Consider the following 25,328-nt stretch of genomic DNA (forward strand, 5'->3'; position numbering starts at 1 on the left):
TTGCAGGATGAAGGACAGCCACCGCCACACAAACGGATTGGCTTCCCCCTCCCAACTCGTTCAGCTTCCAGAGTTTTCGCTGCCACGCGCATGGAAATGACGCATCGATTATTAGTCTTACATGAAACTTGCATTTGGATGAGTTTGATTATTTTATTTTTTTTATTAATTTTGATGTTTTACCTACGTGACTTTACCGAAAAAAACCTAAGAATTTGATTATTTTGCTGCTGCTTCTTCTTCTTCTTTGCGTCTCAGATGGTTTAGGAGTGATTCATAGATTTGGCCTTCTGGGGAATTACCCTCCAGAAGTTACCAGGATGCACCGCGAGGAGGAATCAATTATCCCCTGCGTTAAATGTCCATTTGTGGCCAGGCCGCCTTAGAAAAATAAGCTAATATTCGAGTGGGCTTTCCCTGGGTTAGATACACAATAGTTGTTTTATTTGTTTATATTTCTGAGTTATTTATTTACACATAGCTGTCAACCCCCTATCAGTGCCTACCTTATTACAGACCATTTAAGACCTTATTGGTCACCCCGTGCCCTTATATATCTCAACGTTCATCCTACAAAGTACCATCACAAGGGAGAAATAAAAACAAAACGCAGTTTTTTGCCCGTATTGAAACGGCCGTACGTCGTATGAACCTGAAAACTCAATTTCCCTGTACAAGAATACGGCCAAACCGTATGAATTGACACAGCATTGTATAATAATACTTCTGCACATATTCTTTGTACTCTTTGGTTCTTTCGTTAAAGTCACGTAGGTGAAAATAAAATAAAACAAATCACTGAAATCAAACAAATCACAAATATTATTTGTAATAATTTTAGATTTGAAGCTTTCGTGACTGCAATGATTCACACTCTTTGGTTTTTTTCAGTAAAGTCACGTAGGTAAAAAATTAAATAAATGCGCATTTCTAATTTACCCCCCCGGCAGCATAACAAAAGGCTTAGCTTTCTTATCTACTTCTACATCACAAAGCTTCAGTTTGAACTCCATGCGTTCCCTCCCAGCGCCCCCCCGTGCTTCACAACGTTGCCTCCCAGCCCACACCCGCCCCCACACTCACCATGGCCCCTCCCCTCCCTCCATCTCCCGCGACGATATAATTCCTCGTCTCAACCATCTCTTAGACACACTTAAGCGGTTGTGCTTTCGCTACGTTGTCCCCACCTGAAGAAGGACGCTTGTGTTGCGCCCGAAACGTCGTGATTGAATTTAGTTGTCTTCATTTATTTTACTTTTCACCTACGTGACTTTACCGAAAAAAAACCAAAGAGTATTCTTTGTAATACTTCAGCGTATGCTTCCCACCAGCCCCCAACATCCACGTTGCGTGATGACCTCACCTCGTTCACGCGGGGTGGGGTGGTGAGGCGGGGGGGGGACGCGGTGACGTCACCCCACTTCGCGTGATGACGTCATGACGTCACTCCACATCGCGTGATGACGTCACTTCACCAACGCGGAGGACGCGGTGACGTCACACGCCGCCCGCCGCGATGGCGCTGCTGCAGGAGCCGCTGGTCGTGTCCTCGCTGCGCCTGGGACCCCGCGAGTTGCTGGGCGCCGCGAGTTGCGGGACCCCGGGCGCGCCGGAGCTCGCGCTCCTCACGAGGTCCCCCCGCAGCGTCTCCCTCATCAAGGTACCGAGCCCACCGCCCTCACCAGTCCCCCACCACCGCCGTCTCTGCGTTGTACACACGTGGCTGTTGAAGCCTAAGAAACTCGCCCCCCTCTGTTAATTGCCACATGGCCGCGTTTGGCAAAGCCGGGAGGGCCTCATGCCGCCAGACCATCGGGATCATTCGTGCGACCGAACGAGCTTAAGTCGATGCTTGGGCAGCCTTTTGAATGGCAAGCGAAGAAGGGGGCGCCGCTCGTTGGCCGAATCGTGTCGTGAATTACCGCATGGTTGGGTGGCATTAGGCGAGGCCTCAGCCCACTAGGCCAAGGGGCCTAAGTGCGCGATTAACTAAAGTGTTTAAATATTCTTGGTTCTTTCGGTAAAGTCACGTAGAAGGGAAATGATAAATAATATAAATATAGAAAAATAAAATTATCACGACGTTTTCTTGCTGTGGATTTCACATCTGATGAAGATTGCTTGTGTTGCAGTCGAAACGTCGTGAGAATTTTTTTTATTGTTTTATATTTTTATTATTTTATTATTTCCCGTCTACGTTACTTTCCGAAAGAACCAAGAATATGAAACCCTGCAGTCACGAAAGCTTTAAATCTAAATTTAAAGTGTTTAACGTTTTAACGCTTAGCTTCTTACATGCTGCGAAGGGCCGTTTCCCAAAATGTCGCCTAATATAGTTTCATTTTAGGGCGGTGAGATTAACCAATGGGAGTTATTTACTACCAAGGCAGTATCGCAAAGCGTGTTTCAATTGTCTTAGTTTTAATCGCGTAAAGATGTCGATTGTATTTTATCTTGGTTTAGGTATTTAATTAGAGATATTAAGTTGCACGTGTGGCTTTAAGATGGAAATGCATTGTGGTGGATGGGTGACTTGATTTAAACATCGCGTAGTGGTTTATCTTGCTTTCTAATTCTTAATAAACCCGCCTTGTGGCTTCTGAGACTCGTCCTAACCATAGGGGTGTCGATTCCACAACTCGATTAGGATACTCTTTGGCTCTTTCGGTAAAGTAACGTAGGTAGAAAAATAAAACAAAAAATAATATCAGCAGTGGAACTGCTATCTACATAACTTTACCGAAAGAACCAAAGAGTATAGATTCCTGCAGTCACGAAGGCTTCAAATCAAGATCGATTAGAATAACAGAACACGAGCACAGCCTCCCGCTTATTTGAGGAGGCATTCATTCACACCGACTGATAACTTTACCGGCCGATGGCCATTGTCACATCGGCTGGGCGAGAAGTCTCTTCTCCACCCCTTCAGTGGGCACGTTGTGAGACCGGGGCAGAGGCACTTTGCGGCCACCTTTTCGACAGGACGGGCCCGTCGTTTTGTACTATCGTTTCTCGCACCGATCTGCTACGACATGGCTTAATTACAGCCTCGCAAACGCAGTTAAACAGTGGATCGCTGAAGAAAGAATGCCACGCGGTTCGCTTAAGAATGAATGCCACGCCCATCATTGGGTAAACGGAATTTCCACCCAATTGCTTCGGGCCCAATGGTAATTTTATCAGGGAGAGACTTTCACATTGTTGAGATGTGATGACGCGCATTTGAAGCTTATGGCGGGAGCCCGGGGTCCCATAACCCCCCGGCTCTCGCATAAACATAATGGAAACAAAAACTTTGCTATTTTTCACCAATGGCCTTGAAGGATGGTGGCAAGTGTTGTCTTGGCAAACTATGCCTTTCAAACTGAAAACTACTTACCTGCAGTACCTCTATTTAACTACACCATCGAAACAATTTACACCCCTCCGTCAATCATCGTGTTTCTCAGTGTGGATTTGTGAACACACTTTGTAAACAGTACGTAAAATTTGTATTTAAAGCTTTCGTGACTGCAGGGTTTCATATTCTTGGTTCTTTCGTTAAAGTCACGTAGAAGGGAAATAATTAAATAATATTGATACTATAAATATAAAACAATAAAGCAGCTTTATGTAAATATTATTTTATTATTTCCCTTCTACGTGACTTTACCGAAAGAACCAAGAATAGTACATAAAATAGTACGCGTTTCAATGCGCTGTTCATATTGTAACAAGCGTCTATACCAATATTACTCTACAGAGTAGTGGATCGCCACTCTGATCTGCATTGATACGAGCGGTATGTGGGGACTATGGCTTAACCGCAAAAAAAGCCTATTTGCACAGATGCATACGGACAAGAGAAGTATTATCAAACAGGAGGAATTAACGGTGCAACGCATCTCATCTGTTAAATATCTGCAGGTAATAGGATTGTCATCGGTTGATCCTGGCTGCAGGCATTGGTAGGTCACAAATAATAATGAAGATAAGAGAGCAGCTTCACTGTATTATGCATCCCGTGATGACAAATAAAGGACTTAAGTCGTGTAGGCAGTTTGAGCAGCTTTGGATAAGACTTGTGATCCTGCCCATACCCGAGCATGGAGTGCATTCGCTTGTTCAGCTGTTCTGTGCATTCGTCCTCACTGCGCTTGTACGACAACAGAATGATCTGCGCCAGGTGGGTCGCAGAATTTATGTACGCCGTTTGACTGAGTCTCCAAAAATAAATTAATTAATTGAGATTTTGACTTCCGTTTATTCGGGACCCGGGGTCCTGCCATGAGGTTAATTTGTTGGTGGATCACGTAGATTTGTACATCTGAAAAATATGCTGCGCTGCCGTCTTGCCAGGAGATGGCAGCACAGAAGATGGGTTCATAACCGTGACTGTGCGGAGCAGCAGTGGATTTTCACAATCAATCCACTCGCCCGGATTGATAGTTCAGTACGAGTGCAGTGGCAGGGCTCAACAGCATCTGTGAGGCTTTTCTTTAACTTCTTTCCAAATGCAGGTATCGGAGCAGAAGCCACTTGGCACATGGAGCTTGCGGCAGGGCCAGAGCATCACAGGACCCGCCATCTACAACCCTCTCACCGCAGAGTACATCCTCGTGCAAGACAAGAAGGTACCATTGTTCGTTTCTCTGTTACATGAACACGAAAACTATTAACTATTTTAATTTCACCAGGTAAGGACTACTGAGCTATGAAGCTTATTTTCAAAAACGACTCGTCCACAAATGATAGCTCAACCAAGTGGCTTATCACGTGGAAGTTTATAGCAGCCAATCTCTTGAACGCAAGTTTCTAAATGTGGAGGTAAAACCGGAGGACCTGGAGAAAAATCCATGCGACCACGGGGAGAAAACCCAAACTCCAAAATATACAGGCGTCACGGTCGGGACGAACCCACTACCTCCTGTATACCAGGCGAGGGAGTTAACATCTCGCCACATGTATGCCCTATGGGTGGCAGGGGGTGGCACAGTGGTTGCTCACACTCGTGCCTCACTGCAAGAAGTAGCCATGTTTGTTTCTCAACTCGAGCGCCTTTTATGATGGACTTTGTTCTTCCCCTGGTCTGTGTTGGTTTCCTCTGGTTGAAGGATTTCCTTCCATTGTAAAAAAAAAATATACAATCTAACTTATATTGGCCAAACATCTCAATGTAAACACATACCTGCAAATTCCTCAATTAGGATAACACAACAAAGTTTACCCCTCCTGCAAAATCTTGGTAGGACCCTCCTGAGACTGGGGTAGAGGGATTTAGTGAGTCTCAAGACTTAGGCTTGAGACTTAGTCTTGAGACTCGGTGAGGCTTTCCTGGGTAAACGAGCGTAATCATGACAATGTATGTAATATAAGCGGGAATTCATAAAAAATAATGTATCTTCCACATTCATTCTGCAGGTTGTAGAGTTTATCAATCATGAGGTATGTGCAACGTCTAATGGATTTGTCGTTCGTTAAATGACATAACCAAAAAAGAGCCAATTCAATGAGAAATATTTGTGTATGAGAAATGGTGTGCACATTTCCCCTTTCATGTCTTTTTAATCATATTTCAGACACTAAGAATTTGGAAAGATGAAGATGTTAATCTTGACAAAGTCTTCAAGGCCACCGTGAGTATCCTGCAATATTTTGCCTTTCGTACTTTTTGCATCATAAATTTTAGTATGATTCCAGTTGGTTTATGCTCATCAAACAAAATCGGCAACTGGCTGTGGGTTTTATTCACAGGTGTCGGCGGAGATTCACAGCCTTGTGCCGGGCGTGTGTGGCGGCGAGCCGGCCGTTCTGTTCGAGGGGGGGGCCGTGCTGCCCCTCGACGTGCTGCTCTCTGCCCCCCAGCAGCCCGTGGAGGCTTCGCTCCCGCAGGGCGAGGTCATCAGGTAGCGGCGCTAACGCACGCAGAGATATTTAATGGGAATTTCCTTTGTTACGATAACTGAGCCGTGTCCGTGGTTGCTTTCGTTCTGCCGCAGCGGGTGTTCATACATGCTGTCTGCTTAGTCTCCTATGGCGTTGTGATTTGCAAATGGCAGTGAGGTAGTGGTGTTACCAAACTGGTCTCTCCATTAAACGTTTTTGCCCACTATCCAAGCCAAGAGAGATTGGTACCCCATTGCTTGTGTTTTCATGGAAGCACTTGAATTATTTCTCTACAAATAATTTGTATTACTATTCCATATTTGCCCAATTTGAAACTAGATTTGTATTTGTATGATTCTTACTCGGTCATTATAAAGGAGTGCTGTGTTTGCTTTTGCAAGTTTATGTTGATGTGGCTCCGGTGATGCCTTTGTGATGTAACCATTGAGGGTTAAGCATGCTATTCTCCTTTTACTTGGCAGGTATTGCAAGCCCATTGGTGACGAACAGACAAAGCTTGTTGTGTATTTAAGTGAAAAGGTAAGGTCATGAACAACCGATTATTAAATAGTAATAAATACACGCCTAAAAAACGTACTAATTTCTTCAATCAAAGTAGATTCTTGCACTCAAAATACATGCCTCAAATAATGTGGAAAAATCGACGAATTTGTATTTGAACATCGTCTTTGTAACTAATGGAAGCTTTTCCGCCACGAGAGACAACATGCACAACTCTGACGAAATCTCATCTGAAACATTTAAAACAGCACCCCCAGTGGCAGAGATATCCCTGTGTGGCACAAGGTGAATCAGCGCCTTGCCTACTTGCAGGCATTGTTATGCCAGTAGGGAGGGGGGTGGTAAAAGATATGCTTAACCCCAATTGAGTAATTTCAGGATAATTTTCGAATTTAGACCATGATGCCGACATGCAGTGACCTGCCTGCTTCGAATGACGTTAGGGGATCATTGTAAAGCAGACGGCGTGCGTTTTTACTGTTAATACACCCATAGTATTAATCAGGGTGGCCTGCCGTATTATAACTAATGTCTGTAACGACGAATGGGCTGCCACTGGGTCATGTCAGAAACAACTTATTCGTGCGTTGGATTGTGACCTGGATCTTGACAGTTCATTGAAAGGCAAGGAAGGGTAAAACTTTAGATGGCAGGTGTCCACTGTTCTTGGTAAACTTATGTAGTGGCTTGTGTAGCTCCAAATGCCACACCTGTGATCCACTATAATTAGCTGAAATACACTAACATTGTACTTGCTAAACATGAATGACAATTGTTATTGACCTCAGTTCTGGTGAGGGATTACTTGTGCTTGTTAACCAAGTTTAGTTAACCAGGTATAAATATTCTGATTCTATAATGTATCGGTTAATGCCACCTAGTGATTCTAATACATTTGAAAAACTACATCTCACAAAGCTGTACAAGGCAGCAATAAAATAAGAAAAATATTCTATGCAACGTCATGATTTTGTCACGATTAGATACAAGAGTTGAGCATTATTTTCTTGTTTGTACCGTCTTATTTATATTCACATTGTCCTGTCTCATTTGTACAGTTGTAGTTCCGTTAGCCTAATTGTAACATGAGTCGCACAACTTTCATCACGAAAATAAAGATTCTTACAGGCACCATTTGTTGCTTGTAAGGTGAGCATAGGAAATTCATTTATATTTGATAAGTCGAAGCATTTTTCATTACCTTAGCGTTGGTTGTTGGTGTCTCTCTGCCCAGGATGAGGTCTTTACTTTCCACGTGCACAGCCTCAACAACTCCAGTGCCAAGCGGAAGCTCCTGCTGCGACCGGGGCATTCTGGAGCCCGACCATTGGCTCACGATGTCAGCCTCCAGCAGGGAAGAGTGCAGCTCACGTCGTTGTGTGAGTGACACGTGTTGCCCATTTTTAATGCTTTCCAAGCGTTTACAAGTGTTGACGTGTCCGCTCTGTTAATCTGTCTGTGGCGGAGAGATCACATTTCCTGTAAAGATGATCAAACAATTGAAACTTTAGTATACATTTGTTATTGCTGTTCAGTAAAATTAGCCAACTTGGCCAAAGGGTTATGGAAAACTTGACAATATATAACTGATGCTAAATAAAAAAAAAATTTGGCCAAAGCAACATCCCACTCCATGCATATGTCCCGCTTCCTCGTAACGTTCTTATGCGAGACGTCCTCTTGAAACGTCGCATAACGACGCGGTCAACCAATGTTTGCCTCTAAAGCAGCGACTTGCAGGCGTGCACCACCCATGCCTAACTGTACCGGGTGCATTGTTGAGCGAATGTGGATGTGTCTGTTCTGCGTGGCGCAGGTAGCGATGGTGGCTTGTACAGGGCCGAGGTTCCACTTGGCTTCGCGGGGGATGATGGACAGACTGGGATGATGACCACTGACCTGCTGATGAAGCTGCCTGCCTTTGAGGTCGTTTCAGAGGTCGTTTCCCTGGCAATGCTGGATGAGTCGCACGTGGTGGTGGCAGGGGTGAGGCACCCATACGAGCTCTCCGTTAAAGGTGATTAACTTATTCTATGATTGTCATCATCACCCATACTCAATCCACTGGTGCATGTGAAGGCCTCCACAATCTGCTGCCACAATATGTCAGACCTGCACTGTAATCGTCCACTAAGCACCTGTACACAAGCTGATTTAATCATTCAATTTCCTCGGTGTATGTCCTATCAGGTGTTCCATCCCTTGGCTGCCACTGTAACTCGACTTGACCTTGTTTCGTGTAATTATAATTGACCTTATTTTATGACGTGTCCTGCCCAAAACCCACTTTCCTAACGTGCATGTATTTTGCCTGCATACAACCATGCAATTTCTGGAGGTGTGGTGAAGCGTTAATTGCCTCTTAACAAGTGCACATGGTGATAACTGTCCTACATCTGGATTCTAGCCTTGAATTAACTAGAATATACCCACCCCCAGGGCTTTCTCCCAAAATAGGCTTTTTTGTCTGCCTGAGCTCTCACCTGGTAATAAAGTTCATATGTGTGCATTTTATATAAACGATTTCTTCTGTGGTCATTAAGATGATATAGCGTAATGTAAATCACATTAAATCTTGACTTAATTCGTGACTGCAGGAATCCATATTCTTTGGGTCTTTCGGTAAAGTCACGTAGATAGAACAATAAAATAATAAATGAAAATAAAGTGAATAAAAATAATGAAAATATCACGACGTTTTGATTGCAACACTCAATCATCATCAGGTGAAAAAAGAGGGGGAAAAGCTGCTGAGGCAGGCTGTTTTAAAGGTTTGAAATGGGTGTAGCCCAAGGGTCATAAACGACGTGGGCGGGGCTAGTGATGTAAAGAGAGAGATTAGCATGTCAATGTAAGAGATTAGCATGTCAATGTAAACGACGGCTTTGTTAGTGTGAACCTGTTAATGTAAAATCAGAGTCGAAAATAACTACTAACATCGGAAGGTACGATGGAAACATCACAGCCAGTTATGACTTAAACTGGTTTATAACGTCCTTCCAATGATTGCTCAGTTGGGACCCATCTTCTCGGTTGAAATTGTGTCTGTCTATATATCTGGATGGCTTCATGAACAAATCTTTGTTGATAGCCAGTGGGCTTGCAGAGTATCTTCGTCTTGGAGAAGTCAATTTCGTGTGAGCCCCCACCGCATTAAAATAATGATCAGCCACGGGGCTGAGGTATTGGTCCTACCGTGTTTTAGATCTGCCTTATGTTCACGAACATGGTCCGAGACATGTCGCTTAGTTTCCCCAATGTAACTGCTGCCACAGACGCAGCTTAGTTTGTAGACGCTGGGCTATTGCATGTCAGGGATCACATCCTTCACAGATGGGATCAGATCACAAATTTTATGTACTGTGTTAAATCGAACCTGTATCTTGTGTTTGCTCATGATTTTGGAAATCGTTTTGGTGATCCCTGCTATGTATGGCAAGGTGATGGTTTTGATTGGGTCCTCAGATGGTTCTTTCCCAACGGTTGGGGTGATAGCTTTACGGATTGTGTAGTCTGAATATTCATTCATCTTCAGGGCTTGGAGTACGTGTTCCAATTCACTGAATCGGTGATGATGGTCGGATATACAACGAGCTCTATGGTGTAAGTTTTGATGAGGTAATTTTTCTGGGATGGATGGTGGTGGGAGTCATGTTTTAGGTAGGCATCTGTATGGGTGGCTTTCCTGTAGACTGTCCCATTGAGCCATCTGGTCTCTTTTCGATTAAAACATCCAAGAATGGTAACTTTCCATCCTTTTCCACCTGGGCAATGATATCAACTGGGATGTGTTTAGGGGTGACTGCAAAATTCAGCCTTTTAGCTAGAACCGGTTTTAGGCTGTCGGAAATTGGACTGTTACTCTGATTGATAACAATCTTGTCAACGTTTAACTTTTTAATGTGTGGATCTGGCTTCTTCTTGGAAAGAAGGTTGAACTTGGAAATCAGTTATTTTTGCATTTAGCTGACATTCAGGCAGCTGAAGAGGCTGTCATGTTATCTACATGGTCCCAATCAGATGTAGACATTTTTTCCGTCAATCTTAAGTGTGATTTCAAGAGAGTCCTGTCTAAATTGTCTAGTTCAAATCGGAAAAATCTTATTCTCTCTGAGATCAGGGCTAGGCCGGCCCTGAACAAGATCCGTTTAGCATTGGGAGAAGTGACAGCAGCAGATGTGAGTGTAAAGGCTATCGGTATTACCTTGGTGTCGTGGCATCTCTTCAGAAATGTGAGCGACTCGATCAGATGAGCCTTCTTGTCTCGAAGTTTGTTAAAAGATCTAATAGTTGTGTGGAAACCCCCTCCCCGTAGAGTCCGGTTAAATCTTGACTTAAAGCTTTTGTGACTGCAGGAATTCATATTCTTTGGGTCTTTTAAAAACAGCTCGCCTCAGCAGATGTTCCCCCTCTTTTTACACCTGATAGCAATTGCTCGTGTTGCGATCGAAACCTCGTGATATTTTAATAATTTGTATTCACTTTATTTCCATTTTAATTTATTATAATTGTATTGTTCTATCTACGTGACTTTACCGAAAGCCCCGAGAATGTAAATCACATTTTTTGAGAGCTTTAGCCATATATATATCTAACACATAACCCATCGAAGCAAGATTCAATGACTTGTCAACATTTTTTATATATATTTAATTGAAGCATAAATCCATTTTTTGCCATTTCATTTTCACGGTTTATCCTGTTCCACCTCGTGAGGGACAGTCTTGTTTCTATCGGCCAGCCGCGTGTTAACATTTGCGATTTCAACGACTGGTTGCGACATGCCCCCACCACACAAGTGTGTCACCACTTGCCTTGTTTTGCAGGAGCCCTGTCTGTGTGGAACACACAGTTTCAGACCTTGCAGGACTGGAAGAGTCTTCCAGGCAGTGAGACAGCCTGCGGACGGGTAAGTGTTGCCACCACCAGCTCCCCACTCGGTCGGTGGTTGAACGGTTTTGTACTCAATCCCTGCCAAGGGCATGAGCTCTGGGGAGGCTCATTCACTTGCCATGGTCCTTCCCGGCAAAGGCAGTGTATGCAGAAAAACTATTCAAGACTTGTGAACATGAATGGCATTTTTATTAGGTTCTTAGTGTATCATGGGTCTCAGAGTTAGTTATTTATTGCTGGGAAATATTGTGCACAAGGCCGATGGACAAAGGAGAGATGATTTTCTTAGCTAGAGCGATGGCCTTTCTCGTGTAACAAAAAATATTTGTTTTTGTTCCTGGGTAAGTGTTATTTTCTGATTGCTTATGCCTCACAAGTCCAGAAAATTGATATTATTCCCCACAAACATTGCTTTTGTGACCAGGACAGTGATATTTTGAAATTTACTTATTTTCAATTCGAAAACGTGGTGTGCATTTGTCTCATTCTGCTTTCATGTTGACTTTTCTGCTTGAGCTAACGAGCAACATGCAAAATTTTGCCTTTAGGTTTCGCTTAATGTCCATGAGGCCTAAATAAAAAAAAATACACTTTTTAGACCCTTACTGTGCTTTCTGGAATGTTTTTTTGGCGGTATTTTTGTTTGCCAATACTATATTCATTGTACATATTTGGTTTGCAGCAATAATGGGAAACACTGTGGCCAATTCATATCTTTTAGGATTTGCAACACCAATCCCTAGATGGACACTGATTTCGAGTTGACATTCTCGCAGTAAATAAGCCACATTTGACAAGTGGTGTACTTTTAAAGTTATTGATAATGAGGCGTAGAGACATTACACTTGGACATTTTAGACCCTTGCCGTCAATCCTGGAATGTTTTTCTTTGCCGGTCATCTCCCATTGGCACAGCCTGAAAATAGCCACAGGGGATTCTATGCCTGTGGTTAGATATCTGTGCCCACAGCGAATCGAGGAGCATAGTAAGTAGCCGTCGGTGACACCCACACAGACCGGCTAAAGGAGTGCTCCCACATTCAACGTCCTCGTGTACATGAGTTGCCTGTGCTCGGCAACTGAATGTGCGGAAAAAAATGATTGTCGCCGAGTGCTGTACTTAGCCAGGGTCTGAATCTAGTTTTTTGGGGGTTAAATTCACAAAGTCATTCAAGCTTGTCCACTTAAACAGGCCAGATCTTCTTTTACGTGTGGTTGATATTGGCGAGTGCAGCAGTCCTGATAGAATTATCGCGGTTGGCTACCTATGGTGCCAAATAAATTCAAGATACATACCCGTTGTCGCCTGTCATAATGGTCCACCTCTCCTGTCGCCCCCTCTGCCCCCCGCCCCACCACTCTCTTTGCCACAGCTGTGGCGTGTGTCTAATCAGCTGTTCCTGGCGCATGGCAAAACCCTGCTGGTGAGCGCGTTCACCTGTGAGCCCACTTGCCTTGCCTTGGCCCTGGGCAAGCAGCACCAGCTGCTCCACACAGGTGACCACAACCCCCTGCCCCTTGTGGTCCCATTCAATTTGTCCTGTCGGCGCTAAACCCGGTGCATCTTGTTGTATGGCATGGATTGGATTTACTAATTGGTAATAATTAGTTCCTAGGATTAGCCATGTGTGACTTCTGGTCACAGATGCGTTGTACTTGTATTTAGTAACGGACTGTTTTCTTGTTTATTGACATAGATGTCTGTATTGTATTCATGTTCTTTATAAAAAAAAAGTAAAACAAATATTGACTGTTGCGCATGCCATCATTTAAGTTCAGTTAAAGGCCAATCATATTCTTGCCCACCTGATACAAAATCACTTAAAAGGTCACGTCAAGTTGTGTAACACTTGGTGTGTGTTTGATCGATTTAAAATCCAAACATCGATTTCTCCTTTGACACATTTTGCCCTGATTGTTATTTTTTTGATGGCTTTGATAAAGTTTATATTATTTTTCTTTTACCATCTTGGTGAACCAAGTCACTCTTGCGAAACAACCTATTCTGGTCTCTGGTTAAACAAATGAAATTGACCTAAATCTATGCTTTTTGTGCACATTTTAACGTTGTTTTTGTTGGTTTTTCGATAGACACAAAACCAAGCCCGACACTGGTCAACTGGTACGCGCAGCCTGTGAAGGACGAGCAACCAAAGGTAACGTAAACACAAAAGGATGTTTCATTAGTAGATGAGTGTAATTTAAGTCCCTATGACCAAGGGGATATACCCTGTTGCACGATTTGTGGGCCCCTTTATTTGAGTTGGCTTATGGGACCCAGTGTAGCCACATACACTAAACTATTTTTATTTTTACCAGATAAGGCCCACTCTGAGCTATTTAGCTCTTTTTCAGAAGCGACCCGGCCACAAATGATAGCTCAATGAAAGTGGCTTATGTGGAAATGTATTGCAGCCAGATAGTCAAAAACGCATTTTGACTCTAATTGTGGAAGGAATAACCAGAGGACCTAGTGAGAAATCCACATGACCACGTGGAGAACACGCAAACTCCAAATATACAGCAGGCGCCAGAGTCAGGATCATACCCACGGCCTCCAGCATACCAGGCGAGGTAGTTAACATCTCGCCACGGTGCATTGTGGGGTGTGTCAATGAGCAGATTTTCTGGTTGCTCGGACTTCGAAATTGATGGATCCAAGAGGAATCAACTGTTTTGGATCCCAGCTCCTGCACCTTGCGTTGTCTTAGGGCCACATGCTGGCAAAAGCAATCGTCACTGTTGGCGGACGTATAGTATGCCAACCCTGGCACGCATGTCGCGGTGACATCTACCAGACAGACTTTGCTCAGCAACAGTGATAAAAAAAATACTGCTCAGCAATGAATGTGCTACGAGCCAGATGGTGGGATAACACCCAGTGGCCAGTGTTGGATGTCTCGTAGATCATCTCGGCTTTAAGTGTGTGGCAGTTGCAATGTGTGAAACATTAGTAGGGGGAGGATACAAAGGTGCCAGACACGTGCTGGCCATACCACGCCACGTGTCGTGCCATTCTTAATAGGTGCTCGCCTTGAGCACTTGCCCCATCGGTGTGTGTTGGGTAATCAAGGGATATTTGACTTGGTGAGAATGTATGTTTACCTAGATGCAAGCATGCACATATCACAAAGGCATTTTTGTTCATACTTGAGCAAAGGGTGCAAATTCCACTCTGCTATCTGCGTCCGCAAAACACAGCCCCCTCTTATCACCAGATGGGATTTTCACTGACTGCCTTTACGACTGCCAGCCTGTTGCTACGCCAACTGTACTCTGCTGAATGTCAAGTGCAAATCTATTTACATGATTATCTCTTGTTTTATTAATGGTGTGTACTTCGTCGTGTCCGCAGCCAAAGAGAAGCAGGAAGTCTCAGACAGTGGCACAAAAGGAGCCTGTCACAGCCGAGTCTGTGCTGTCACTCATGCAGGTGAGGGCATGTCAATGTTGGGTTCGTTGCTTGTAGGATTTAAGATCCCTTTGAGCGGGGCTTCCCAACCTGTGCTTCGCAAGGCCGTGGGTGGGAAGTGCTCTGGAATTGTGGCACAAACAAAAGTTTTCACAAAACACCAACTTTATTTACTGCATGGTGGTCCGAGAACATTTTCACCGATTAAAAATGCTTCCGTCGGTGTTTAATCCCTGCTGCCTTAGGTCTCGAGATGATTGCTCTACATTACATTTGTATTCGGAAGTTCATAAATGGTTAAGGAGCAGCCGTGCACTGGCTTGCTCACGCCGCTGCTGGTGGAAGGGCCTCCACGATAGGGAACTATAGAGAGTCCCTCTAAATGGTATTTGGCCTACTCTTCAACGCTGGCCAGACGACCAGACAGAGGTGGGCGTATTCACACTTATCCCACCGCACGTGACCTGCTGATCGACTTACTGCAGTGATCCCGTTTATACCGCTTCGGTTAACAGGCGCGGGGGTTTCTTACAAACTTTCACCATTTCTTAAATTCCCCTGCTGGGAGATTGAATCGAACCAGCGACCTCTGGATTGCTAACCCAAGGCAGCATCTTTTGGTTAATAGAAATTAAAGTGAGCAGAATTTGCAGGCACATCACGTTTTGTTGGTTGGCATGGCTCCTACATCTGCCAACAGCTGCTCTGTGCTCTGGTTTGATGAGCCGTGCCACATAGAACCGGGATATTAAGCTAGTCCTCTGTTTCTTCATTAAACTGAGGACTAAACCCATACCCCTACATGACAATGCACACCACCACCACTACGCAGTTCACACAAACCATTTTTGGACAATCAGTGCACATAACCTGAAATGGGAACTCGTTGTCTAAAGAGCCTTGTGAAACTTGGTTTTATGCTTTACAACTAGGATTTAATCATTTACACACAAGCTTTGTCCGTTTGCCACTACCAGCTGAGATAAATAGGATTTTTCTGGAGATACGAGAGTTGAGCTGTATTTTGGTGTGGGCTGTGAGAGCTAAGTTGGATTTTGCTGGGGGCACGAGAGAGTAGCTGGGTTTTTCTGGAGACTGTGAGAGTTAAACTGGGAGTTGCTGGGTTGCTGAGAGAGTTAAGTTGTTGTGATCGTCTTGGAGGCATCACATGGGGTCTGCGCTTCCCTCATGGCAGGACGGCTCGGATGACCAGATCTGCACGGCGTTAGAGTCTGTGCTGTGCTCATGCCCCGCTCCGGACGTGGCGGCCTTGGCGGGTCGTCTGGCACGTGAGCTGGCAGCAGCGGCGACGACGGTGCGGTCGCGCGACGCCGACTCGTTCCACCCGCGGCGCTCGCTCGTGTGTCTGGCGAGCACGGGCGCCCTTTCACACAGGTGCCCCCCCCCCCCGCTCACCGGTAGTGGTTAGTAGGCATGGACAGACTTGCCCCTGTCATAGGAATGTGGAGTGTCCACCACTGACCCAGAGGTGCAATAGGCAAATGGGCCACCACCTCAATAGTCATTTGAGCAAGATCAATTTCACTTCTTCAGGAGGTATGTGGCTATGTTTGTCAGCATAAAATAATCCATTGTGCTGCATTCATAATTATGCGCCAACGTCTATGCTCTCAGCCTTCATCAATCTGCACTGACCACCATTAATTATGTGGTCAAATAACCCCTATAACGTATACGCATGCAACGAATCATCAATATTTTGACTAATATTGGTTCTGCTCGAGATACACGCACCCTGTACGATTTATGGAAAATATTTGCACGAATGATACACGAATGTTGCATTTAGGCTCATGGAGAAAGCAAAAGTGTAACTAACTTAGAAAGAGCGATACACAAAAGACATGATGGTAAAATAATTAAGCCGTCTTGAGATTTTTCTGCGCGGACTGTGTGTACTAACTCACGGCCGGTGGGTCGGTGTGCCGCAGCGCGTGTCCCGGGGTGTTGAGTTTGGCGCTGGAGCGGAGGGATTTTTCCCTACTGCAGAAGTGTCTCTTCGCGTTTCCCGACACCCCCGAAGCCCTGCTCATCACCAGCCTCAAGGCCATCCTCGGGTACTCGCAGCCACGATCGATCCACCTTGCACCACCCGCACACCGGCTGATCACATTGTTCTGAATCGGAGGCGGACACAATTTCGGTGGCACGTCTCCACGTGAATGTAGCACGACGTACTGCACAATAATTAGTTTTTGAAGAAGCGCCCTTAACGCCGTAGTCTTGGGAGTTCTGTACACGGGATAAGCGACTTACAATCACATCTCAAACATTCAAAAGGGCCATCCCCCAGTGGTACCAGCTGTGTCCCTGTTGCGGAACAAGATCGCTTGGCACCTGGCCTGCTATGTGTAATCCCAATTCCGTAGATTTTGAGTACATTCTCTTTTAAGTATGCGAATATGGGCCATGGTGTGCGCCCACAATGGCCTACTCTTTTCAAATGACGTCAAGGGATCCTTTAACGTCCATTGTGAAGCAGACGGCACGTAGTCTTCTTTATCGTTAATACAGCCGCAGCAATGAGAAATGCAACAGTGGAGTTGTGTTTTTTTGAATGAGCCCTGCCTCAACGAACCGTTGTTCCTACCTGTATAAATCCCCCCTCCCAAAGACTCTCAGACTCTGAGCTGGAGGCCTGCACGGTGGACGTGTCGGGGGTCACAGGCTGCCTGGCGCAGGTGGAGGGTGCGGCGGGCGGCAGGCGCAAGTCGGGGCCTCCCCACGCGGCGACCAACGGCACCGCGAATGGCGGCGGCGATGACAGTGGCGCGGATGGGGCGGCGGCGACGCCTGCGAGGGACAACGAGGGAGACTCGGACTACGAGTCCGGCGGGGACAAGTTTTCGGCCGACTGGAGCTGCCGGCCGCTCATGTGCCCCCTGCCGCTCAAGCAGGCCGCCCTCGTGTATCCTGTCCCTGTGCGCTCGAGCCCCCCCCCCCCATACCCCGCCCTCTATGATGAATGATCTGTAAAGTGTCTTTAACCTGCCAGCTGGCTCGGCGGTAACACGAGCCGCTCACGACATTCTGTTTGCGAGTTCAAATCCTGGCTGTTGGGTTGACTTGGACCATCATCCCTTTGGGGTGCATGCAAATGATTACCACTTCGTTTGGAAGGGATTTTCCCCCCTCTCACCCACAATAGGAATGTGGAATTTTCACCACTGACTCAGGGCTGTAAACAGTCAAGAAAGGATTGCAGTCCTGGTAACTCAAACGTCAGAGTTTACATATGTATTTTGACTTTATTTGTCATTGTACTTATCTAGGGTTTTCACCTGGTCAAACGAATGTGGGACAGCCACTCGTCCCTGTGGGTTTCCGTGAAGCAGTGGTGAATTCACATTTCTGAGCTGATGAGATCCGTCTCCATAGGACCCCCATTCCCTGTGGACACCAGTGGTGTAATGCAATGGATCCATTAGTGCAATTAGTGTTCTTTATTTAGTTCATTGGAAGCCCTTTCAGATTTTACTGTCTTGCCAGGGCATCTGGTAAATGTGATTCATTTGTATTCGATCGCAACACAAGCAATCGTCATCAGGTGAAAAAATAGATTGAAACGTCGTGATATTTTCTTAATTTTCTATCTACGTGGCTTTACCGTAAGACCGAAAGAATATGAATTCTGCAGTCACGAAAGCTTTAAGTCAAGATGATTCCTTTGGTTTAATATTTTGTAACAAGTGATTTTTCATTGTCATTTTGCAAATTATCCTTTTTCAATTCACAATTACATAAGTGAAATATTACACTCAACTATGTTATGCTTCAAAAAATGAAACCCAAGTAAACCACAGTTACTGTGGTCTATAAATATGCAATTATTGATTAGGTGGGGTTTTTTTTGGCTTTCCAACCAAGGTTAATAGTATATATATTAGCTCTGTCCGTCCGTAAGAGGGATATAACGCCTCTGAAAATGATCTGTTTAACAACCTTTAGAGTTCTATTTGGGAAGGCAATTCGTGCAATTCTGCCACCTTTCCGGAACTACTGATGTAACATCTATTGCTCGTAAGATGTTATTCTTTTTAAATTACTGGCTTATAGCTGGTCTCCTTGCCAATGATATCCATATTTTACTTGAGACCCACTTCACAGCAGGGGCAGCACGTGGCAGTAAGACAGCACGGCATATATAGGGCAGCTGTGGAAATCAAACCCTTCAATCTGTAAACCGGCTTGGTTCAGTATTGTGCCGAATACTTGGCTACCCAGCTAATGTAGGTCAGGTGACGCTGGTCTTGTTCCTGCCTTACTCTGCCTTATCTATTTTTTATTCTGCTTGTATACCCAGGGAAGCCTCAGAGTATTGCAACTTTATCAGAAGGGTCATGGCAATTTGTTAGTTATGGGTGATGTTGCTAAATGTAATCCCAATCGAGTAATTTGCAGGTAATTCTTCACACTGCTTAACTTTGGAATTCCATTTCGTCATTTATCCCAAGATCCTATAACCTTGGTAAATTCAAGTAAGGTGTCAAGTCTATAATCAACTTTGATGGTGCAGTTTATTGCTAGCTGGTTGACGTTTTGGGCATTTGGTCATTTGCCTAGAAACTGTTTAATAAAAAATAACCCCATTAAAGTCGTGTTCCGTTGCGAGGCCTTGACCAACATGTTACAGTAACGCCGTCCTCTGCTCAGCCTTCAGCGACAACTTCATGCTGCCCTACCTGAAGGATCTGCAAGCGGAGCATGTTGTGGTAGGTAACACAAAAACTTGTGTTTTTTCGCTTACTTTCCCAGGAAAGCCTCGTTGTGTCTCTTGACTCTTTTTACAGGAGGGTCCTGCCAAATATTTTCGCAGAAGAGAGCTATGAATTATTTGTATAATCCCAATCGAGTTATTAGATTTTTCTAATTTTGATCATGACCCCGGCACATAATTGCTACTATTTCCAAAAATGTCACGGGATATTTAATGTCCACCGTGAAGCGTACACCACATAGTATTTTATGGTTAATACATCCGCAGTAATGACCAGGGCGGCCACTGGATTCGAACCGTGAACTTCTGCAACAAGAGGCAGATTTTCTAACCGCGAGGCTATGCCACCGCCCATGCATCGTAAATTGCCGTTGTGATTCTTTTACACAAAACTTGCTGGCCTTTGTCAGGTTATTCAGGCCTGCTAATACCTATTCAGTTAATAGAAGTATTAATGCTATGCACTGAAATGCTAGCTCAAATTTATTTTCTTCTCAAGGCCAACCACCACCTTTCATACTGTGGTAACAATGCTTTTTGCAGTAGAAAGTCTTAAACCACTATGGTGAACAACGCAGAGAATATGGGCCTATTAATAATCACATTACCTCTTGTCACTCGAACCACACTTCTGCTAAGCAATGAGCTTTGAAGTTCCGGTGGGAACACGAACATTCAGCGCTGTTCTGTATAGCTCCAGCGATAGCTGTCAATTGCTTAGACAAAACAAAGTTCTAGGCTGCAATTTTAAAATTAATATTTTATTTTTAAACTGACAAGTTTGATTGGGTGCACCCTTCACATGGCCATGAATGTTGTTGACCACGTGTGTGTTTTTGTATGTGCACCATTTACCCTGCCCACAGCGCTTGCTCCAGTATCTCCAGTTCCTGCTCAACCAGTGCTCGCAGACCAAGGATGGAAGGCTGGGGAATGCCGATCCAGATATGGAGCAGGTATGTGGTCGTTGGCTCTAACTGTGTGACTCCCAGAGGTGTCCTATATTGGGGTCAGGGTCTGGGAGAGACACTGCCTTCTCTGATAACGATACCGCTTTGCAAGCTTTATTTACAAAAGCCCAGCTCTAAAGGATTGGTTGAAGGATTGGTTGAACATGACTTCCAAGTGACTTTTTCCTGAGTCTCAGAAGACAACCACAACAACGATGTGGCATTGATGGGCACTGCTTGTGGATCTGTCAGCAATTTTTCCGTGAGCTGGTTGGATGAGTCGGATGAGTCGTGCGACAGAGAGCTGTGGGGTGTCTTTAGCTCTTCCTGTTGAATCATTAAACAAAGGACCAACCCCACGTTTTCACACAAACAATGCTTTGCACCATGCATTGGCACCTGCATCTACGTGGACAGATTACCAATTCTTTACTTGACACCTTGCAACCTGGCCTGCCCAGGCCTGGCAGTGAGCCCAATGTGCTTGCAAGAGGGCTTTCATTCGATACTTTTACTCCTAATGGCCCATAAAAGTACGAATGGTATAAATTGTGCCTTGGATGTCAGTGTATATCTTCTCATGTAAGATTTGGCAGTTTTGGATTACCTTGTGCCTCCTCAGAAATGCTTAGTATTTGCATTTTATGTTTTTCTTTGGGATGTGTGTCAGCAGCAGTATTAGTTTAGTCAGGCTTTTTTATTTATTACAATCAAGTCTTATTGCAATCAATGACAACTTGTGGAATTCGATTTAAATATTAGTCCTGTCACTTGAGTTTAGTTACTCTTAATCAAGTCCACTAAAGCAGTAAAATGTTTAGTGATAGGTTGGTGTGAGTCATGCACCATTTCAGATGAGCCAACCGGTGAACGCAGTATCTCTATCTGTGTTACACTATATACCATTTTAGTCTTGGTGCACTGCAGTCTCTAGCAACGCTACTAAATGATCTTACTCTGCATATTTATTCGGACTCATTAATTTCAAATTGTTGTAGTCATACGTGCTTTTGGTGTTTGGTGGGTAGTCGTGGTCATTGTTGTGCTTTATTTTCTTCGGTCACTCCCAAGTCACTTAACAGAACACTGACGAATATTATTGTCGCAAGTTAAAGTGAACAAAATTAATGATTGTCGGCAGTGTTTGCCTGGAACATGGGCCGGATGAGTGAGGGGTGATGACATTTCTGTATCTTGCATGCAGGTCCTGCAGTGGATATCACTACTGCTGGACGCTCACTTCACCATGCTGCTGCTCACGCCGCAAGCAAAGCCACTCCTCTACACCATGCACAAGTTCGCAATCACGCAGGTAAACAGGATCACAGCAGCTGGTCGTATGCAATTGCCGTGTGGTGATGCTTGCTTTTGTTACCTTGTGTGTCATTTGTGCCGATATTATGTTTTTAAACTACCCTACGGAATGATGTGTTACATGCCCGGCACTTTTTGATGGCTTTTATAATTAACAATGTACTTTATAAGAAAGCTTGTGTAATTTCCATTACTTTCTCAGGAATGTCGAAAGCTGCATGTTGCTTATTTTTAGCAAGGAAAAATTTTGACTTATGAGCTAAGACTGATACTTGAAATCTTATGCAATTATATAAAACTAGCTTCTTTGCCCTTCCTAGGATGGAAGCTGTAATATTTACGAAAAAAATGAGCAGTGTATAATTGTATCTAGTGTAAAATTAATGGCAGTGAATCTTGCACATAAGTACATCATCAAACACTTCACTGCAGTTCACTGTAGCACTGTATATAACTGACCTTCAATTTGTTAAAATTCACTACTCTGATACTTTATTATCTTCAGCTTTCGGTCGCTGGGGTCAAAATAAATTGGAAATCGATACAATATATAGAAAATCACTGAGAAATGTCTATTTTACCGTAATGTATAAGCATAATTTAGACTAACCTTTTGTCTCAAGAGCTGAAGAAATAAATAAAGACACCAAATCCACTTTGTTGCTGCGTAGAATTATTTATTAGATTCACTTTCAATAAAGAAACGTCAAACTTAAAGCGAATTTGCGAAAAAATTGTTATTTCCACTCGACCTGCGTGAATAAAAATCCACCCGCTCATGAATATTAATGATGGTGGGAGGGGGGTGCGGCATGTGGAGTGACGTCATGCGCGGGACATGAAATTATATAAAATGTACATTTGGGTTTTAAGCACTTGGCACATCTAACAAGACAATTTTTTTTAGCAATTATTATATTAATTATATATTCAGTTTGCAACTAAAATGAGAAACTACTGGCAATGAATCTATTTTAAGATATGCAACACCAATATCTCGATTCACACAGCTTTCGAGATGACGTTCTCGCAGTAAACGAGCCACATTTGACAAGTGGCTTGAGTTTAAAGTTATTGATAATGAGGCGTAGAGACATTACACTTGGAAATTTTAGACCCTTACCGTCAATCCTGGAATGTTTTTCTTTGCCGGTCATCTCCCATTGGCACAGCCTGAAAATAGCCACAGGGGAGTCTATGCCTGTGGTTAGATATCTGTGCCCACAGCGAATCGAGGAGCATAGTAAGTAGCCGTCGGTGACACCCACACAGGCCGGCGAAAGGAGTGCTCCCACATTCGACTTCTTCGTGTACGTGAGCTGCCAACTCAAAGCAGCAATCACTGTCACCCAGGTCAAATGCGCCATGTGGCTGATTGCAGACAGAATCTCAAGTCATTGTGCACACTGCAAAGGCACTATAGAAATCAAGTTGAAATGGATGTGCGTTTTGTAGTAGAGGGAAATGCATTTTAATGCTTCTCACGCTCCTATGTTCACTCTAACCCAACCTTGTGGATTCACCAGTATGACTGATTAATTCTGTGTCCATAAACCATATGCAGCTTCAATGACATGCAATATTTTATTTTGACAGTGAGATAGAAAATCAAATTAAGAGATGCTGCCATTGTGCCACCGAGCAGAATAGATATTTAACTATATACTATTACTCTTTGGTTCTTTTGGTGAAGTCATGTAGAAAGAAAATAAATTCAATAATAGAATACGACGTTTCGATTGAAACAAGCAATCGTCATCGGGTAGAAAACAAACCTAGTGAACTTAGAAATACAATGCAATCCAACACAGAGTCAGCTAACACAACAGTCAGCACCTTTTATATACTATTATTTTACCAGGTAAGGCCCACTGAACGACCTGGCCACAAATGGTAGCTCAACATAGTGGATTACGGAAATTTATAGCAGCCAAATACTTTAAATGCATGTTTCTAAATTTTTGGGGGGGGGGGGGGGGGGGTGAACCGGAGGACCTGGAGAAAAATCAACGGGATCACAGGGAACATGCAAACTCCAAATATACAGGGTTAGAATCGAACCCATGAGCTCCTGTACTTCACGAGGCGAGGTAGTTAGCATATGGGGTAGGGCGGGACATGCCCCATGGTATGAAAACTGCTTTGTTATTATTCGGTTATCAAACAATGTTCATGGTGACATCCAGTGTGCATGGTCAGATATATTATAGTTCCTCATGTTACTGATATTTCCTTGTGCAACATTTTTCTGTGGCAGCTGAAATGCAAACTTAACAATGTTGCTTGTCTTGACCCTTCTGCATACAGGTGCGACTTTGTGGGGAGCTGAACAAGATGGCAGGCGTGCTGGAGAGCTTTAAGAAGAGGGGGACGAGAGATTTGTCTGATCTGTACTCTATTGAAGTCCTCTGCCTTTGAGATACTTCACCAGTACCTTGCGACTAAACGCAGGGCTCTCGCTAAAATGACGTTGTGTACAGAATTGTGTACTGTGCCTAGTATGCATGTAACAATTAATCACCCTCCAGACAAATCGATTAATTAGATTCCTGGGTTTCAGGTTCTCAGTGAGCCAATTACAACATGAATAACAGTACAACTGCGTATTTATGAATCTGAAGCTGGTGAATAAATGCATCGTAACATGCCAAATGCCTATGACCAAATCATCTGGAATGAAGCCGATCTCACGAGCTAAGCAATGTCGAGCCTGGCTAGTGCTTGTATGGGTTAGCATAATTCACAAACTGGTTGCCTTCGGGCTGTAGGATGAACAGATCAGCACATCTGCTCTCCGCTGCTTCAACCTGCAGCGACCAGTTGGAAGTATGGTCAAATCATGGTGTGGCGAGACCCTCGTTCAGGAGTGGACTGGTAAAAGGCTAATGTCTAATTCCTATCAAGTGTTCAATCCACTTCATGGCAATATGAACAATGTTTTCACTTCATTATTCATGCACATTTATATCCCTGATTCACCCCCACAATAGTTGTAAAAAGTTATACATAATGTAAGCAGTTTTCCTGAAGACGACTGCTTGTGTTGCGATCGAAACGTAGTTTTTTTGTTATTTTTGGTTATTTTCTTTGAACCTATCTACGCGACTACCAAAATACCCAAGAATATAATGTAAGAAAATGTTTGTATCTGTGAAAGTTCACTGCAAATATTTAAAAGTAAACCCTATGTACAGCAATGTTGCTGCAATAAAGGTGTAATAAATGTAGTATTTTACTGTAATTTAATTACAATGTATCTTTTTGAAAGTCACGGACATGCACTTCCATTCATTAGTGTTTTAATATGTATCATGTACTATGTGCAGCACTTTTTTTCTTTTCAACATTACTCCAAAGTGATGCTGCTGTGGTACAATGGTTAGCACACTGGACTTTCAATCCAACGGTTGATGCTGGTTCAATCTCCCGGTGGGTTCTTTTGAGAAAAATGGGCAAGTTATTACATCCCCCCCCACCTCTCCATCCAGCAGTATAAATGGGTTCAGTCGATCGGTGAGTCATGTAATGGTATGCATCAGGCATTCCCACCTCTTCCAAGACGGTCTAGCTAGTGCGGAAGAGTAGACCAAAATACCCTCTAGAGGGGTTCAATCAACGGGCTCGATACCTCGTT

The 25,328-nt window shown here is 44.0% G+C and overlaps 1 protein-coding gene and 2 non-coding genes across 3 annotated transcripts; all 3 read left to right on the forward strand.

Moving 5' to 3' along the window:
• Positions 1-1,483: 1,483 nt before the first annotated feature.
• On the forward strand, positions 1,484-24,921 carry NOL11 (nucleolar protein 11). Its single transcript, XM_061569794.1, has 18 exons — positions 1,484-1,660; positions 4,500-4,613; positions 5,559-5,615; positions 5,734-5,885; positions 6,348-6,405; positions 7,622-7,766; positions 8,204-8,404; positions 11,214-11,296; positions 12,654-12,777; positions 13,372-13,436; positions 14,636-14,713; positions 15,888-16,087; positions 16,645-16,770; positions 17,328-17,621; positions 19,347-19,425; positions 20,297-20,386; positions 21,585-21,692; positions 24,002-24,921. Exons 1-18 carry the CDS (start codon positions 1,517-1,519, stop codon positions 24,110-24,112), a joined length of 2,229 nt encoding a protein of 742 aa, XP_061425778.1. The 5' UTR covers positions 1,484-1,516; the 3' UTR covers positions 24,113-24,921.
• LOC133353703 (small nucleolar RNA ACA64) lies at positions 12,192-12,322 on the forward strand. The gene has a single exon (XR_009756433.1). It is a non-coding gene; the product is annotated as a small nucleolar RNA ACA64 (small nucleolar RNA).
• LOC133353704 (small nucleolar RNA ACA64) lies at positions 22,863-22,993 on the forward strand. Its single transcript, XR_009756434.1, has one exon. It is a non-coding gene; the product is annotated as a small nucleolar RNA ACA64 (small nucleolar RNA).
• Positions 24,922-25,328: the final 407 nt, after the last annotated feature.

The sequence above is a fragment of the Lethenteron reissneri genome, chromosome 44 (assembly GCF_015708825.2).
Source record: "Lethenteron reissneri isolate LAM-NWPU_2019-01 chromosome 44, ASM1570882v1, whole genome shotgun sequence".
Taxonomy (NCBI): domain Eukaryota; kingdom Metazoa; phylum Chordata; class Hyperoartia; order Petromyzontiformes; family Petromyzontidae; genus Lethenteron; species Lethenteron reissneri.

What these genes read in the sequence shown, in the direction of transcription:
- NOL11 (XM_061569794.1), top strand. Translation starts at nt 1,517, where the DNA reads ATGGCGCTGCTGCAGGAGCCGCTGGTCGTGTCCTCGCTGCGCCTGGGA. An exon ending in TTGTGTATTTAAGTGAAAAG is followed by an intron (nt 6,406 to 7,621) that starts GTAAGGTCATGA and finishes CTCTCTGCCCAG; the next exon opens with GATGAGGTCTTTACTTTCCA. An exon ending in ATACGAGCTCTCCGTTAAAG is followed by an intron (nt 8,405 to 11,213) that starts GTGATTAACTTA and finishes CTTGTTTTGCAG; the next exon opens with GAGCCCTGTCTGTGTGGAAC.